This window comes from Equus quagga, unplaced genomic scaffold (genome assembly GCF_021613505.1).
Source record: "Equus quagga isolate Etosha38 unplaced genomic scaffold, UCLA_HA_Equagga_1.0 146_RagTag, whole genome shotgun sequence".
NCBI lineage: Eukaryota > Metazoa > Chordata > Mammalia > Perissodactyla > Equidae > Equus > Equus quagga.
The window spans coordinates 8,563,333-8,578,851 of NW_025796728.1; the positions used below are offsets into that span (position 1 = coordinate 8,563,333).

The 15,519-nt window shown below is 41.7% G+C and overlaps 1 protein-coding gene across 4 annotated transcripts in view; it reads right to left on the reverse strand.

Moving 5' to 3' along the window:
* The window catches only part of LOC124232944 (LIM and calponin homology domains-containing protein 1), a 311,710-nt gene that overhangs the window by 51,163 nt on the left and 245,028 nt on the right, over positions 1-15,519 (reverse strand). For 3 of the 4 annotated variants that reach the window (XM_046649900.1, XM_046649902.1, XM_046649901.1), the window contains exons 9-12: positions 9,175-9,210; positions 3,781-3,907; positions 2,086-2,243; positions 1,470-1,878 (exon numbers count right to left, since the gene is read on the reverse strand). In XM_046649900.1, coding sequence (XP_046505856.1) covers positions 1,470-1,878; positions 2,086-2,243; positions 3,781-3,907; positions 9,175-9,210 — 730 coding nt within the window. Of the gene's footprint in view, positions 1-1,469; positions 1,879-2,085; positions 2,244-3,780; positions 3,908-9,174; positions 9,211-13,397; positions 13,659-14,102; positions 14,215-14,321; positions 14,435-15,519 lie in introns of all 4 variants that reach the window. The other variant, XM_046649899.1, reaches the window with a different exon arrangement.

Consider the following 15,519-nt stretch of genomic DNA (forward strand, 5'->3'; position numbering starts at 1 on the left):
TTTCTCAGGGGCAAAGTCTTGCTATGAAGTTTTCTATCCTACTTCTTCTGTTTAAATGATCCCATGGCACTATTTATATAAAGGAGGGGAAGTGGACATCTGGATTATCTGATCAGATGCCTTGGATACCAAGCTAAAGAAATGTATTTCCCTACCCCCGCTCTGGGCCACCTCAACATCAAACCTTCCTTGATGGACTGTCACAGACAGTTCATTGCAGTGGGCTCCAGGTGAAGGAGGGCTGCCGTGGTACTTAGGTGGGTTACTGAGCTTGCTTGGGCACATGCGTATCTGTGTGTGGGTGAGCCTGCATGATGAGTAGCTCATCTTCTCAGGGAAAATTCATGTATTTATTCAGTAAACACTTGCTGAGCGCTTACCATGTCCTGGGCACCCATGTCAGGCTCTCAGGAGGAAGCTGTGAACAACTAAGACACAGCCCCCGCCTTTCAAGGGCAAACATCTCAAATTGAACCCAGATGAGACAGCCAGGACATTTTCCTTTTGTTCTACCAAAGCCTAAGGCACAGATTTTTAAGCTATATTCAGAGTTATTTAAGCAAAAGTCAGAAAGTGTGGTTTGGTTCCCTCTGAAATTCAACAGGAAGATACATCACATTGCTCAGTTAGTTTAATTAAGCAAACTTTCTTTTCAGTCTCATGTCCCTGTCTCCCAGTGAGGAATTCCACCTCTGTCTTCCATTAGGAACCCATGTGGTGTGCAGGGACAACGAGAACTGATTTTTCTTTGTAAGTCAATAGAGCTTAAGACAAGGGATAAAGAGCTTCCTCACGACATGAGGGAAAATACTAGAATTTGAGAAAGTGAAAAGATGTTTGGTTGTTATAGGTTCTTTGGTTCTGGAACATTATTTTACACATTCATTGGTAAAAAAGAAAAAAATCTGGTTTTTTTCCACTTAAAAATATTTTAAAAATCTGTTTCATCTGAGGACCAAGTCCCTCTCACGTTTCCATGTGTTCCTTGCATTATTTTTTCATCAATTGTAGCATCTTTTTGGATATAATGTCCTTTTCTTCCTAAAAGAGAGACAGCTGTGTATACTTCTATTTAAACCAAAGACAATTAAAATTTTGTTTTGAGGAGTTGGCAATACCTCCAGATAGCTGTAGATACATAGGGTATTACTAAATTAGGGTTTGTTACGACTACAATAGAGAGACCATGCCATCATGTCAAACTAGAAAATAGACTTTGCTCATGGAGGTGACTCGACTATCAATCTCATTGGAGTCCATCAGAATTAACAACAGGAATTGAGGGGAACATGACCCTTTAACCATTTGCAAACCAAGTGTCCTGAGACACACAAACTTCTCAATTGTAAATGTTAACACATTTTGCTTTCATTTGACAGAAATAATTGCATTTTCTTGAGTCAAGCTGCTTCTTTCCATTGACTACCTGGAGTTCAATTTTGGTTCTACTCTTAAGGAACTCAGCGTACCTTAAAGGTCTTCAGAACCTCTTGAGAGTTTTTGGGCTGGGAGTAAGGCTTGGGCGTCAGCATAGGCACTGCTTTGGGAGTTACAGTTTTGCTTGGAGACCCACTGCCTGCTGACATGCTGGTATCCAGAACGCTGGGACGAGTGATGGTGGTTTCCACAGTGGCAGTGAATTTAGGTGGAGGCAGTGACTGTTGCCGCAGGTATTTCATGGGGTTGGGGTCGTCCACGAAGGAGGATAAGTTTGGCTCTGTTGAATGGCTTCTTTCCAGAATTTTTGGCATCTCCAAGCGTTCAAGAACAGCCTCACTGATGGTGAACCTCTCGATGTACTGCTGAAGGATCCCCTCAGCCTCCTCCTGGGACCGTGCGTTCTTATACGCCTCATGCAACTCCCTCTCTCTCCGCTCTCTACAGGATGGGCATGGGGGGAAGCAAGAACAAAGCCAACAGTCACAAAAACTGCAAAGAAGACCTGGGTAGGAACCCAGATAGAGCTGAAGGGACAGCACGGGGAGTGTATAATATTGGTGTCAGAGCCTTTGTAATAGCCAACAACTGTTAGAAAAAGCACATCTAGATAATATCATACGTTAAACAACAACAGAAAGAACCCACTTTTCTTGAACAATTTCTCTGTAGGTTTTGATGCTTTTCCTTCGTTCCCTTGTCCCATCCTCGCCAGCCAGTAATTTCTCCATTTTTTTCCTTTCTTCCTCTTTCTTGATTAAGTCCTGAGAAGCACTTCTTCTACGGCTCTTCCAACGAGCCAGGTCCTGTGGGGGTGGGAAAGGGAGATAGAACATGCTTATTCAGGTTTGCACGTAACTCTATGCCTACTCCTCAGAGTTTAGTTAGCACTGCCTAGAAGCCAGGCATAGGCGAGGGCATTCCCACACAATCCGATGCACGCCTGGCTGGAACAGGAATGCCTCACAAGGCGGGAAACCTTCAGATATATCTACATTATCCACAGAAGGGCAGGACATTTACTTAAACATGGCAATGTGAAATTTGCAATCATATTCCAGGTTACAAATTTTAAAGTATTGCCTCACAGGGTATTGTAAGAAACTTCATGTCTCGCTATTTATGACCTCTGCATTGTGAAGGAACCTGCTGACAACAGAATGGTAGGAATTAACCACAGACCTACACGATTTCCTCAGAGAAGGAAGTAAAGGCAGAAAAAAATTGGCTTTGGGGTCATACAGAACCGACGATTCCATATGGATGAATTCATTTGATCCTTAAAACAGCCTCCCCACAAATCCTACAGGCAGTTACAGCACAAAGACAAAGAGTTACAATTCAGGTCAGATGGGCAGGATGGCAGCTACGGCAAATAATCCTAGCTCCATCTCTACCACACTTTGGAATCTCAGGCACGTTTCTTAGCCTTTCTGTACCTCAGTTTCCTCATCTCTAAAATAAGGACAATAATAACGACTCTTACAAGCCTGTTGTGAGGATTGAATGGGATAGTGCATACAAGGTGCCAGGCACACATAGGTGCTCAATATGTTGTAGACATAGTTATTACCACATTTTCTCAACCTTGGAGAAGTTAACTTTTTTGCCTAATGGGAGAGTCAAGTTTGTGACAACTATCTCAGAGCGCCTTGTGAGAATTTAATGCAATGATGCACTCACCCCCTCTCCTCCCCATCTTCAAGCTCTTCTCCTGCCCTGGCTCTCTGCTTTCAGCACACAAACAATCTTAAGGCCCTCCTCAGGCCCTGAGCTTTCCTTCCCTAGTTCTAATCCTGGCTCTCTCACTCACTGGCTGTGTGGCTTCGGCTAAGTTACTTAGCTGTTCTGGGACTCATCTGTGGAACTGAGGATGATAACAGTTGCTAGTTCACTGAGTTACTAAGAGTATTAAATGAATTCCATGCAAAGCACTTAGAATAGTTTCTGGGATTGGTACACTTTCAATGTTGGCAATTATCATTGTCATCATCATTATCAATTTCAAACATATAATCTCAAAAGACAGTGCATCTTCAATTCTACAACCCATGCCAGCTGTCTCTCTCCCACTCCCCTCTCCTTTGTGGCCAGCCTTCTAGCAAGGGTACTTGCCAATTACATGTCTGCATCATTCACTCCTCACCCTTCATGTTGCTATTAAACCTCCTTTAATTTCCCACATTTACTGAGTCACTGTTTGAAATCCTCTAAGGGCTCCCTTCACCTGCATAGCTTTCTCCTCCAAGTCTACCCACCCCACCTGATCTTCTGCTCCAAACGGCCTCTAACCCATTGTGCTGGGCAGCCTCCCCGCTGCCCGCAGCCTTGCCCAGCACTCACATCTTGCCATTTGTCGTCCTCTTCCCGCAGCTGGTTATTTATCAGCTGCAGCTGCTCCTGGCGGGCCCTGCTGTGCGGCTGCACCGCGGCCTCCTCCTCACACCGCATGTCAAACATACTCGTGCTCCTGAGTGTGGAAAGAGCAGAGACATAAATGGCCCGGGATCAGCACCTGTCTTGCCTCTGCGCCTTCTGGGGCGTTCTGCCGCGTGGGGGCGCTACTGCGTTTGGAAAACGGCCCTTCTCAGCAGCTTCAGACAGCAGCATGATTCCCAGTCTGCCCCATCCCTCAGGCGCGGCGGTCATGCTAGCACCCCCACCTCTTCTTTTCCCGCAAAAGCCAAAATGCGACCATCTTTGTCTTCAGTGGTACTGCATCAGGTCAATATAATTTTATAGGTAGGTGCCAGAATATGTTTAAAGAAGAGCTAGAAAAAGGTATTTGAAGCTCTGGGCTCCTTTCATTTGTAAATGTATTAGAAAATAGGAAAATGAAAAGGCATAACTTGGGGTGGATTTGTGGGGAGGGAGGGAGGTGCTCCGTGAAGTGAAATTTTATTACAGTAAATGCTCCTTTGTGGAAAGGACTGGCTTAAATGCTTTCTACATTAACTGAGGCAATTCCTCCATTTTCGAAAAAATATCATACAGCCTGAAGTTTAAGACACCCACCTTTTCACAGTGTATTTTCTGAATTTTGGATGTAGCCAATAGCTATGTATTAGGGATGCATATATTTGATGTGGTTATTTCTACTTCCCGTAAAACTGTCTGTGAATTGATAGTGCATTGACAGTATCTTGGAATCAACAAAAGGTATTTTATAGTAAGAGTAAGGAATTATATATATATATATCAGTATATACTTTGTATCCTAATATTCTTACAATCATTTTACTTTATTTTTGTCAGGATACCTCTGAATTTACTCTTTTAAAAGAAAAAGGATAGGGAAAACAATTTTTAAACCCTTAGACTGTACATATAATTGATATATTCTATAGGAACTTATTAAATATTGGGCAAGACCATAGGGCCTTTTCTATGATGTTTACAGAGACCTTTGTTACAGTAAAAGCTGAAGTGGCAAGATGAAAACATAAATAAAAACCAAAGCAAAATCCTCCCTTTTTTTCTCTCAAAGAAATGATGAGCTCTGGGATCAAGTGGGTGCTATTAGTCCAAAAATCAAGAAATGGAGGGCCCTTTAAAGTTCACTGCTAACCTCTAAGAGCAGAAGACTGTGATAGTCCATTTTTGAAGCCAGCTTAACACAAAGAAAAAGAAAAGCCATGCACTTAGACACCAACTAATTCCAGACATCCTCAGTGATGTCCAAAATAGTTATCCCCATGGCCAGACAATGAACAGCGGTAGCATCGTTGGGTGCCAGTGGGTTCCTTAGCAGGCAGCTCTCTGGAAGGGGAAGACAGCCCCAAAGCAATGGCTACCCACCTTCATTTCAATCCAATCAAAATGAATTTGCACGGATGTGTGGGCGCCTCTTCCCTCTCTCTAGATGTTGGACAATTTAAGTCTGAGCTAAGAGACTAAAACTGAAGACTGTAATTGAAATCTGCCTTCCTCAAGTACTCTAACAAGCTGACTATATGGAAGGACTTTTATCTGAGGCTTCTGTTAGCATGGATATGACACACCATTGTATGGAGCTGCCTCAACATACTCAGTGCATAGCGTTGATGGTAGCAGCCGTGCCTTCCAAAAAGATAAACTGTAGTGCTCAAAAGGGAGGAAGGACCACAATTTTTTCACTTATTTTATACTATTTAATAATGTGGTTTAAGAAAGATCTAGGAATTTGCAGAGTTAGGTAGAAAAGTCTAACCCATGTTTTTTAAACTTCACAGATCAAAATTCACTTAGGTAGGCTTTCCTGAAAGAGATGGAAATTCATCTCATTCCTCCTCTCAGAGTTTCAAAAAAAGAATCTTACCTTTAAATATATTCAATCAGTCAGTTCCTCTTTTAAGGCAATTTACAGTCTTTGTGAAGATCTTGGCAGACATAAAGCTCTCCGAGCTGCGGCTCTCTTGTAATCTACTAAGTAGTTGGCAGATTGTTGGAGAGAAAAAAGGTCCTTTCCTTTGACTTTGCCATCTATAATTTCTAAAAGGCAGGATTTTGGTTTAAGCCACCAATGGGTGGCCATATAGCTAGGACTTCTTCTGGGACCCCAGGAAGAAAATGGCAGCCTTCTCCAGGATTTGGGAATTGGTTATCTCACTCAATAGGCATGAAGAGGACGGGGGCAAGGTCTTCAGAACTGCCTCTTCCGTCCTGCGTTCCTATCTCTGTTTCCGCCAGGAAGTTCTAACTACCTCAGCCCAAAAGTGGCCAAAAGCTGGTTGGCAAAATAAAAAGAGAAACTCTTGTTTGCCCTCTCACATACCAGGAAGTACTATTTTTTCCTGGAGTTTTTTTTTTTTTTAAAGAAATACCAGCAAACTGGCCAAAATAGAAATAACGAAACTATGAGCAATATCTTTATGCCATTTCAAATAAAGGAACTAAGCAAGTTGAGAATTGATAATACTAGACAGAAAATGGGCTGAGTCACCAATTCAGAAAATGTTCCCTAATTCAGAGGTTGGACTCAGCCTCTAAAATGAAGAAATGTGTGTCTAGGAAGGGGGTGGGGGAGCCTGGAGAAGCGCAGATTCCAGAATATTATTGTGACTTGCACTAAATTTATGCTTCTCAAATAAGCCCATGGGTCAAGGGTCCGTGGCTGCAGAGTCCAGGAGTCTCTCTTCATGGTGAGTTGGCCTTTTTGAGGGCCAAGGTTAAATTACCTCAAGAGGAGCCTGGAAGTTGTTCCTGGGTCAAGTCTAAGGTAAGGGAAGGAAGAATAAAATGGCCTATGGTTCTCTCAGTGTACAGGCTCTTTTGGTGGGGAAAGTGTTGGGAGAGAAGTGAGGAACTGAAGAAAAGGCTATGAAGGTGAAACTAAATCTATGGAAACATTCTTGGCTTGACAGCAGGCGGAAATTTCTGTTTGCCTCTGTGGTAGGTCTGCCCCTGACCTGCATTTTCCTTAAAGGGCACATCTCTTTTTGATTGGGTTGTATTTTAAGAATGTGTCAATTACAAATAAATAGAGCCTGGGCCAATAATTGCCCTTAAAGATTTTGAAAAAGGGAGATAAGTTGAGGAGTAAACTAAACATTTTATAAATTTCTATTTAAAAAATAAACTCGCAATAAAAACTTTTCATTTTGTTCCTGATGTGGTTTCACGTAAATTGTGTCTACTCCAAGAAGAAATCTGGCACTCTGCATACTCCTAGATAAGACCTCTGGAAAAGAAGCTCCTTTTACTCTTCTTAGTCCACGAGGCTGCTTTTGGTAAATCTGGAGAGAGACAAGGGAGTCTGTGCTCCCACCCCTTTAAAAAAATCATTAACTTTTCCTCTGGGTGAGCGTTCATATTCAGGGACAGGCAAAATTTGAAAGCTCTTTAATATAGCTCTTTTCTTTCACCTTTCAGGGGTTCCCAGAGATCTATCTTAGGCAAATTGCACATGGCTTTGCATTGATGAAGAATAAATCCGTTCTATCAAAATGTTTTTGCTAACCAAATCAACGTACTGTTTTGCCTATCAATCTTACATAATCCTCCTTTCAGTGAACGTTAAATATTGCCACTGCAGATTTTAAAAGTAATAACCAGGGCTCAATTTTATAGAATACTTAACTCCGTGCAGCCAATTTGGTTTTGAGATGTGAATGTTCTGTATGTCAGACCACAATGCAATCATAGATCACACATCGGAAGCTGACACCCTTGGAGCTAGAGTAAGGCTGCTTAGAGCTGGGAGTACAAACTGAGCTCACAGCTTGAATGCAAATGTGGAAAAGGTACAATTCAAAAACAGTCAATTTTTGGCTTAATCTCATTGTCATTGGTGTAAATGATATCTGTGTATTCTACACCATCATTTAGACTCCTCGTAACGTGACTGGACACTATGGCTCAGAACAGGAAGGTGAGGAGAAGGAATGCTGGTGCTCACTCTTCTGAGGGCCCAGACTCCCATGAGGCCACAAAATGCCTCTTGCAGAGGAGAGACATCAGGCTTAGCAGGCTACTGATGCTGGAATTAAAACATCAACCACATTTTTAAAAAGACAAATTACTTGTGGGGGGAGGATGAAAGGGGTAAAGGGGCGCATGTGGATAGTGATGGATGGCAACTAGACTTTAGGTGGTGAACACTATACAGTCTATAGAGAAGTCAAAATATAATGACATACACCTGAAATTTTATATAATGTTATAAACCAATGTGACTGCAATTAAAAAAAGTGTAAAAGAAGCCAAATTACTCAAATCTGAGAAAGCCAGCATTCTGCAAAGAAAACTTTTGCCTTGGATATCAGTTTCAGAATGCTCTGTGTATGGAAATTCCGCCCCCCCCCCTTTTTTTTTGGTGAGGAAGATTGGCCCTGAGCTAACATCTGTTCCCAATCTTCCTCTTTTTGCTTGAGGAAATTGACCCTGAGCTAACATCTGTGCCAATCTTCCTCTATTTTGTATGTGGGATGCCGCCACAGCATGGCTTGATGAGCAGTGTATAGGTCCGCACCCAGGATCCAAACCTGCAAATCCCAGTCTGCTGAAGCAGAGCGTGCGAACTTCACCACCACACCACAGGGCTGGCCCCAGGAAATCCACTTTTGAAATGGAGTTAATGTGGTCACAAATAGAAGAGTATGGATTCTTCTCAAATTTGGATGTGAGGCAGGGGATGGAAAATGAATCTCTGAGAGGAGTGGAAACCGAGTAGCAGGGAGTGGAAGCCCAAATCATGTTTCACATCTTGACCCCTTGCTATATATGCCATGGAACTAGAATGAAACCCCAACGTTTTGGTCTCAAGCATCACATAGTTTATATTACTCCAACCTGGGAGGAACTTGGGCTTCTGAATGTATAATTAGTGGTTTAGGATTTATTTTCTTAGTCTAGAAGAATGTGGCTATGAGAGTGGCTGCTTCGTCATTAAGTCCAAAAGCCCCAACATATCACATATTCAATGCAAAACGCAGAATACCCTTTTAATAATTCTATGGTTCGGGAGGGGTACCAACGCAACAAGAACAACTTTAACATGCCCCGTCTATGAAAAGCAAATGTTAAGTCTTAAGCAGCAGCTGCATATTAGAATCATGCTCAAGTTGCCTTCTCATTCATCTCTCCTGCACAGAACATATGTTCCGTGTTCCAACTTCAAGTGCTTTTCTGAGGCCGCACGAGCCAGTTAGCTATTTAGTTCCCAGTTGCATCAATTGCATTTCAATTAGTGGGTAAGTACTAGAAGCATGCAGTTTAGGCTAGCAGTTAATGTATTCCTATGAATACAAGACAACTTACTCTGCGTCATCAGACACAGGAGTTCTCAGACCGTATCTACAAGACCAAATACAAAATTAGAAAATTGGCAGGACAGAGAAGGTTAACGCTGTCACCAAGCTGGAAATAAAAACTAATGGTGAAATGTATGTGTGCCAAACCTTTTTTGCCAATCATACTGGAAGAGAAGTGTCATTAGACAATTAGCAATATTCATTAACTGCTGAAAATGAAAGAAAAGTCTTGACATTTCTAAAGAATGCAAAATTTGTATTAAAACCCAGAGGAGAAATAAAAACAATCCCCATGCTACCCACAAAGAAAGAAATCTGTTCAATATAAACACAAAAAGACTTAGGTGCAACCCACAATGTTTAGAGAAGGCAGGCGAAAAAAACCCCAAACCTGTATTATGGTCCTTCGCAAACAGTTAAACCGTTCATGCCTTGATGTTCAGCAGTAATGGGCTGTAATGGACACCAGCGTAGAAGCACACGCCTACTGACCCTTTCTCTGATGTGTTAATGCATTTGCACAAATGACATCAAAGAGCGTTTCTGCAGTTTTCTGAAAGCAAACCAGAACTCCAACCAGAACCCCAATCAGTGCCTTCCACATGCATTTGACAAAAACCACAATTCCTAGAAAACTGGCAACCTTAATCAAAACCAGACTTGGGTGATATTCCATAACTTGAAAAACCGAAGACTTTTACAGTCTTTTATATCCTTCTGATTATTTAGGTCTACAAAGTTGTACTCTTTGTGATATAGGCACTTTAAGGTTTAATGTGTTTGATAAAGCAAAGAAAAAGGCCAAATTAGAAAAAAAAAATTAGAAGATCACAAGGATATACTTTAAGCACATTTTTAAAAAGCAGCTCCCACAAATGACTGTTTCCCCAGCAAAGGGGAATTTGAAGAGAAGATTTTTACCTATGTCCTGAAATGCTGTTCATTTCTGCACTCTGACGGTGGACAAAAAATTGAGTAGAGAAAAAATGTCCTGTTTTCAGTTTCCGATAAATTAAAGCATGGAGTTTTCAGCAAAAATTACCTGGTCTCATGTTCAGTTTCATAACAGTTTATAGGGAAAAGAATAATTTCTAAAGATCTCTCCCTACAATCTTAGGGAAAACACCCCCAAAATGCATGGATGTACATAAGCATACACCCTCCTCATTTATGCTTTTATCATTCTAGAACAGTCTGCATTCATTAATAATTATTCCCATTCACAGTGAAGGCAACTGCACCAGCGCAAAACCCAAAATCTCTGATGAAATGGCCAAAAGCAAGACAAGGGAAAAGTGTTTGTGGACATTTCTTTTCTGGCAGTAAGACTTGTTTCCTGTGTCTCTGGGTATAGTTTCAGGAGGTGCTAATGTTTAATGTAATACACTCAATTTTCCAAAGACACCACAACATTGAAGCAGATAACCAGTGGATTCCTCCACATCAAGAAAGTGTGCATAAGCAGTGTTAATTCTGAAGACTGGATCAATGTTTCCCAGTTAATCAACGGGCCTATTGGAAGAAACTTAAATAGAGTGTTTTCTAAATTATCTATGGAGAAGTTACCCCTAATTGATGGTTAATCTAGACATGACTATTAACAGTCGGCACATATTTTTGTGTCTCTATTTGAACATTTTTCTTAATGTTTCATAGAATTATAACATATATACAGAAAAGGCACATACCATCCCCATACACCTCGATGAACTTCACAAACCGAACACACTCACAGATTAGTGTTGAGGGTTTTGCACCATATAAATGGACCCATACAGCAGGTATACTCTTTTGAGCTGGGCTTCTTTAGCACAGTTTGTTTATGAGGTTCAGCTACCTTGTTGCATGTAGGATATATTTGAATTTAAATGGCTTCTACACAAAATACTTAAAAGTATTTCATGGACAACTCTGCCAACAAATGTAAATTTACACTAAAACGTAAGCTCCAAGAGGAGAGGGTTTTTCTTTCTGGGTTCCCTGAATAGTGACCAGACTAGGCCCTCAATAAGTATTTACTGAATACTTACTGGATGCTCTGGAAATTGAAAAGAAAAGAATAGCACAGTCTCTGACGACAGCCTTCCTTTATCCCTTTACTATACACTTATGGATTTAAGGAATTTCCTCTCAGATTAATTTATTAGCTTTAAGAGGGCACCAATTTAAGCAGAACTGCCTTTGCTGTTATGGAGAAGATAATTAGAGCTTGGGCTTCAAATGGTTTTCCTACGGGAAAATGAAAAGTAATAAGTTAAAAACTCACTAATAAAAAGATTTTTTAATGCAAAGTAATTGAGTCAATGGGCTATGAGGTACAAAATTGGCCAGACAAATCATAGTTGGTATAAGCATACTACCCCCAAAAAAGCAATTAATAAAGTTGAATTGTGAGGGCAGGGATATTTAGAAAGATATAGGGAATATTCTATTCACCTACTGATCACATTTATATAACTTTCAGCACTAAACACAGCACTTCAGGATCAATAATTAGCTGGTTACATACTTCCACATTGTGCAACAGCATAAGCTTCCTTTGAAATGAGAGGGAAAAATGGGTTTACTGCTCATTTAAGATTATTGGGTAGCACCTAGCACAGTGTTTTATACATAGTAATTACTCAGTAAATACTTGTTGAAAGGAAACACAAATTCCCAAGGCGTGTGCTTGCTCAGTCACGCAACTGTGTCACATAGGTAATCTGACTATATCTCTTTGTGCTCAAACTAGCCATTCGTTCCCATTTGAATATAAAGAGAACTCTTTCTGAATCACAAATAGAGGACAGATAGAAGTGACAGGGAATTCATCAGACTTCCAGTTTCCTCTGGTTACTTGCGTAGGCAACACGCTGGAGTGGGACAGTGCCTTTCCACTCAGACAGAGCTGGGTTTGATCTGTAATTATGAACTGTGTGGACATGGGCCTCAGCTTCCTAACTGCGAAATACAGATGAAAGTTCTTACTCTCAAAGTTTGTGTGAGGAGTAAGTAAATGGAAAAGCACCTAGAATGTATCTTAGTAGGCAGCCTGTAGGACTCCCTTCCTTCTTTCCTTTCATTCTAACTTGCTTTACAGTAGCCCACTGATCCAGGACCACACACCACGTCAGGGCATCTGGAGAGTGAGTGACTGTGGTGGACCAGGCAGACGGGTTAGTCCTCTGTCACGAGCCAGCCCTCACCAGCCTTCACCAGCCGGGATCCAGGTGTGATCCACTCACTTAACTTCTCTCTACATCAGGCTCCCATTTGCGAAATGGAGCTAATATTGATTCAACCCACCCATGAATTCCCAGGAGAAGGTGAGCTCAAGGGAGCAGACGCACCGTGAAAGGGCTACGAAGCACCCTATAGCTGAAACCAGTGTGATAAGAAGGCTTTATTATAGTATTATTATTATGATTCAGAAGAATGTAAAACAGAGATTAAATCTAGGTAGTAAAGATGGCTAGGATATTAATTTTAATATTTGGGGATTACTTAAGATTTCTCCCTGCTCCCCACTCTACCCTCTGTCTCACCACCATGAAGGTCCTTTGTGAAGTGGAAGTCCATCACTTCCTGCTTTATAGTGCAGCTTATAATTATGCAAAATAGTCCTCAATCATTTGCCCTACATTGATTAAGCGGACCACAGTTTTAGCAAAAATATATCAGTCTTACTAAATAGTAACAGAACTTTCAGCATATGGAACCTTAAACCAGACCATGAAACCCAGGATTATTATTTCCCTACTCTTCATTTTAAATCAAGTCAAAGCACAGAACAGAAATCCTACTTCTAGAAAGCACTGAGCATTTGCTAATGTTGAAATTGAATGAAAGCACAAATTTTATAAGTGGATATACATCTTCTTTGGACCTGAAGACTCTCCTTGAATCAAAGTGCAAATCAAGTAGGTCAGAAAGAAGTTCAACCCCTTTACCTGAAGGCTCCCTGTCTGAGCTTAGAAGAAATATGAGTTTCCCATTTAGGCTGCCCACAAGATGACAGTCAGAAAGAATGTTTAACAGAAAATTCACAACAGAACTATTCTTTTCGCATCTGCTTACATGCAAAAAAGAAAAAAAAAATTCTTGGCAGACTGGACCAATTTTTATCACTCTGCAAGCAAGAGCAGGTAAGTGGCATTGATGTACCATTGTGCATTAACTTATTCAAAGCACGTATCAAGGCTCAGACTGGAGAAACAAAGTCACAAGAGCACAGGATAATATTCTGACCTCTTATCTTTCATTGGTGGAACTTTGGCAGATTCTTCCACATCTTGTCGCTTTGCAAATGGAACCGGAAGGAACTGGTTTGGGTTGGATCCAGTGTGTCTAAAAGACATGCCAGTTCTCCTGGCCATCATGTCATCTTTTTGTGAATCATACAACTTTCTTTGGCCTCTTAGTCCACTGCCACTCCAGGCAAGAGCTGTCACCTTCTCTGAGCTCTCTTCTTTCTCCGAAGCCTCCCATTCAGAGGCCAGAGGACACGAACTAGAGCAACATTCAGTCCAGCCAGTCAAAGCCCACTTATTGCTAAAGATATTTTCAGCAGCGTCACTCACTGGCATTAACTCAAGACAGAAGAAGCCAATGCCCATGGAGGCAGCAGCACACACAGCAACTGGGTATTAATACCGTGGACCTCCATCATGCAGCTGGTACTTACAGGGGAATGGATTTCTCTTTCTGATTTTCATGATTCCTGAGAACGAAATTTGGCCAGCACCCAACCACACGCAAAGGCTAAAATCTCTACCCAGGGGGAGCACTGAAAGCGGAACTCTGACTCCAGGATGAATACATTCCTTTAAATGACTTAACTCCATGCCACATCAGCCACCAAGTGCATACTGTGGCTCTAAGCTGTTTTTTTGGGAACACAACAGCCACACACAGCAGAGGCAGCACACCCTGGAATGCAGGCAAGGTGCTCACAGTGGCTGGCTGCTCTCCTCAGATCTCTCAGCCTTTGGCAGCATCTCAGAATCTCTTTGAGCAACTCCTTCATTCTCTTCTTTGCTGTCCTGTGGCAGCTGTTTGCATGTAACTAAAGCCAGAGAGGACAGCTTTACTACTAGGAAAGAATTCACACCAGAGGCTTTACCCCACTTGTCATCCTTCACCTCTTGGGGAGGGAGGAAATGTCCTCCTCACCTTCCTCTGGTGGGCCCTCGCCCAAACTGCAGACATGTTCCTCCTGGGACTCCAGCACAGGAGCCAGCCGTGAGACCCTTTTGCAATAGTCATCTATGCCAGAAGTCACTATTCTGTTGATAATCAAGCAGCATTGGTGGCAAGAGAGAAGAGGAATAGAGTTATAAAAGGAGACAATGAAAGTCATTGAGACAGAAAGATTAAGAGAAAGAGTTTGGTGGCTCACCTGAGAACTGGGTAGTAAGATACTGGTAAGGATGACATACTCAGACTGAGATCATGGAATCTGAACTCAGGCAGGGGCCTGAGAAAACTCAAAGAAGGTTGGCATCACTCTGTCACCATGGGGCTGAGTGATGGCTCCCTCAGTAGTCAAGGACTCAAGGATGCATTTCTTACTAATTTCTTACTCCCACCTCCTCCATCCCATTCCCCATCAACCTCCGAAACCCAACCTGTGTATTTCTGGTGTATTAGGATTATTAATATCCACAGTCTGCTCTCCTCTATGGTGTCAATCACAGTATGGAACCAAAGGAGCTTCTCTGTATGTCAGGGACCATCCACGCTGCCTTTGGATGTCAAGGACAGAATATGAAGGAGAGTGTCTGGAACATTTTCTCTGCCATGGAGAGCTTTACTTTGCTCCCACCATACAGGTGGAACGGACGTTCCCAGGAGAATCTAGAGTCTTATATATGTCCTATACCTGCTTGATGGAAGAAAGACCAGCCCAGAGCACTGAATCTCCAAAAGTGGCCTTGGGAATTCAAAGGTGGAAGGCCTCCAGTGAGGATAAGAACTGGTGACAGGCCTGCAAAATCTTTTCCCAGGTAATCCCTCACAAATTTGGATGGTGATTCATCCAAGGAAACTCTTGAGTCATAGGAACCCTTAAGAGAAGAGTGTTTTTCCACTCAAGATTTATTGTATAATTTTAGAAAGTAGGGGAGGGGAGGAGACCTTTATTTTTTTGTATCTACTTAGATGTCCAAAATTTGAACTTAGGATACTAATGATTTTTTCCTCTCTCTGTGGGATAGGAAAGAGGGAGGTTATAGATAAGCCTGATTTTTATCAATATATCTTTAGAAAAAACACTAGGAATATCATTTAAACATCCCATCTCGTTCATTCTGGACTTCCAACTAATAAAATAGTGCTTAACACAGCTGAGGGAAAAAGGGTCATTTGCCAA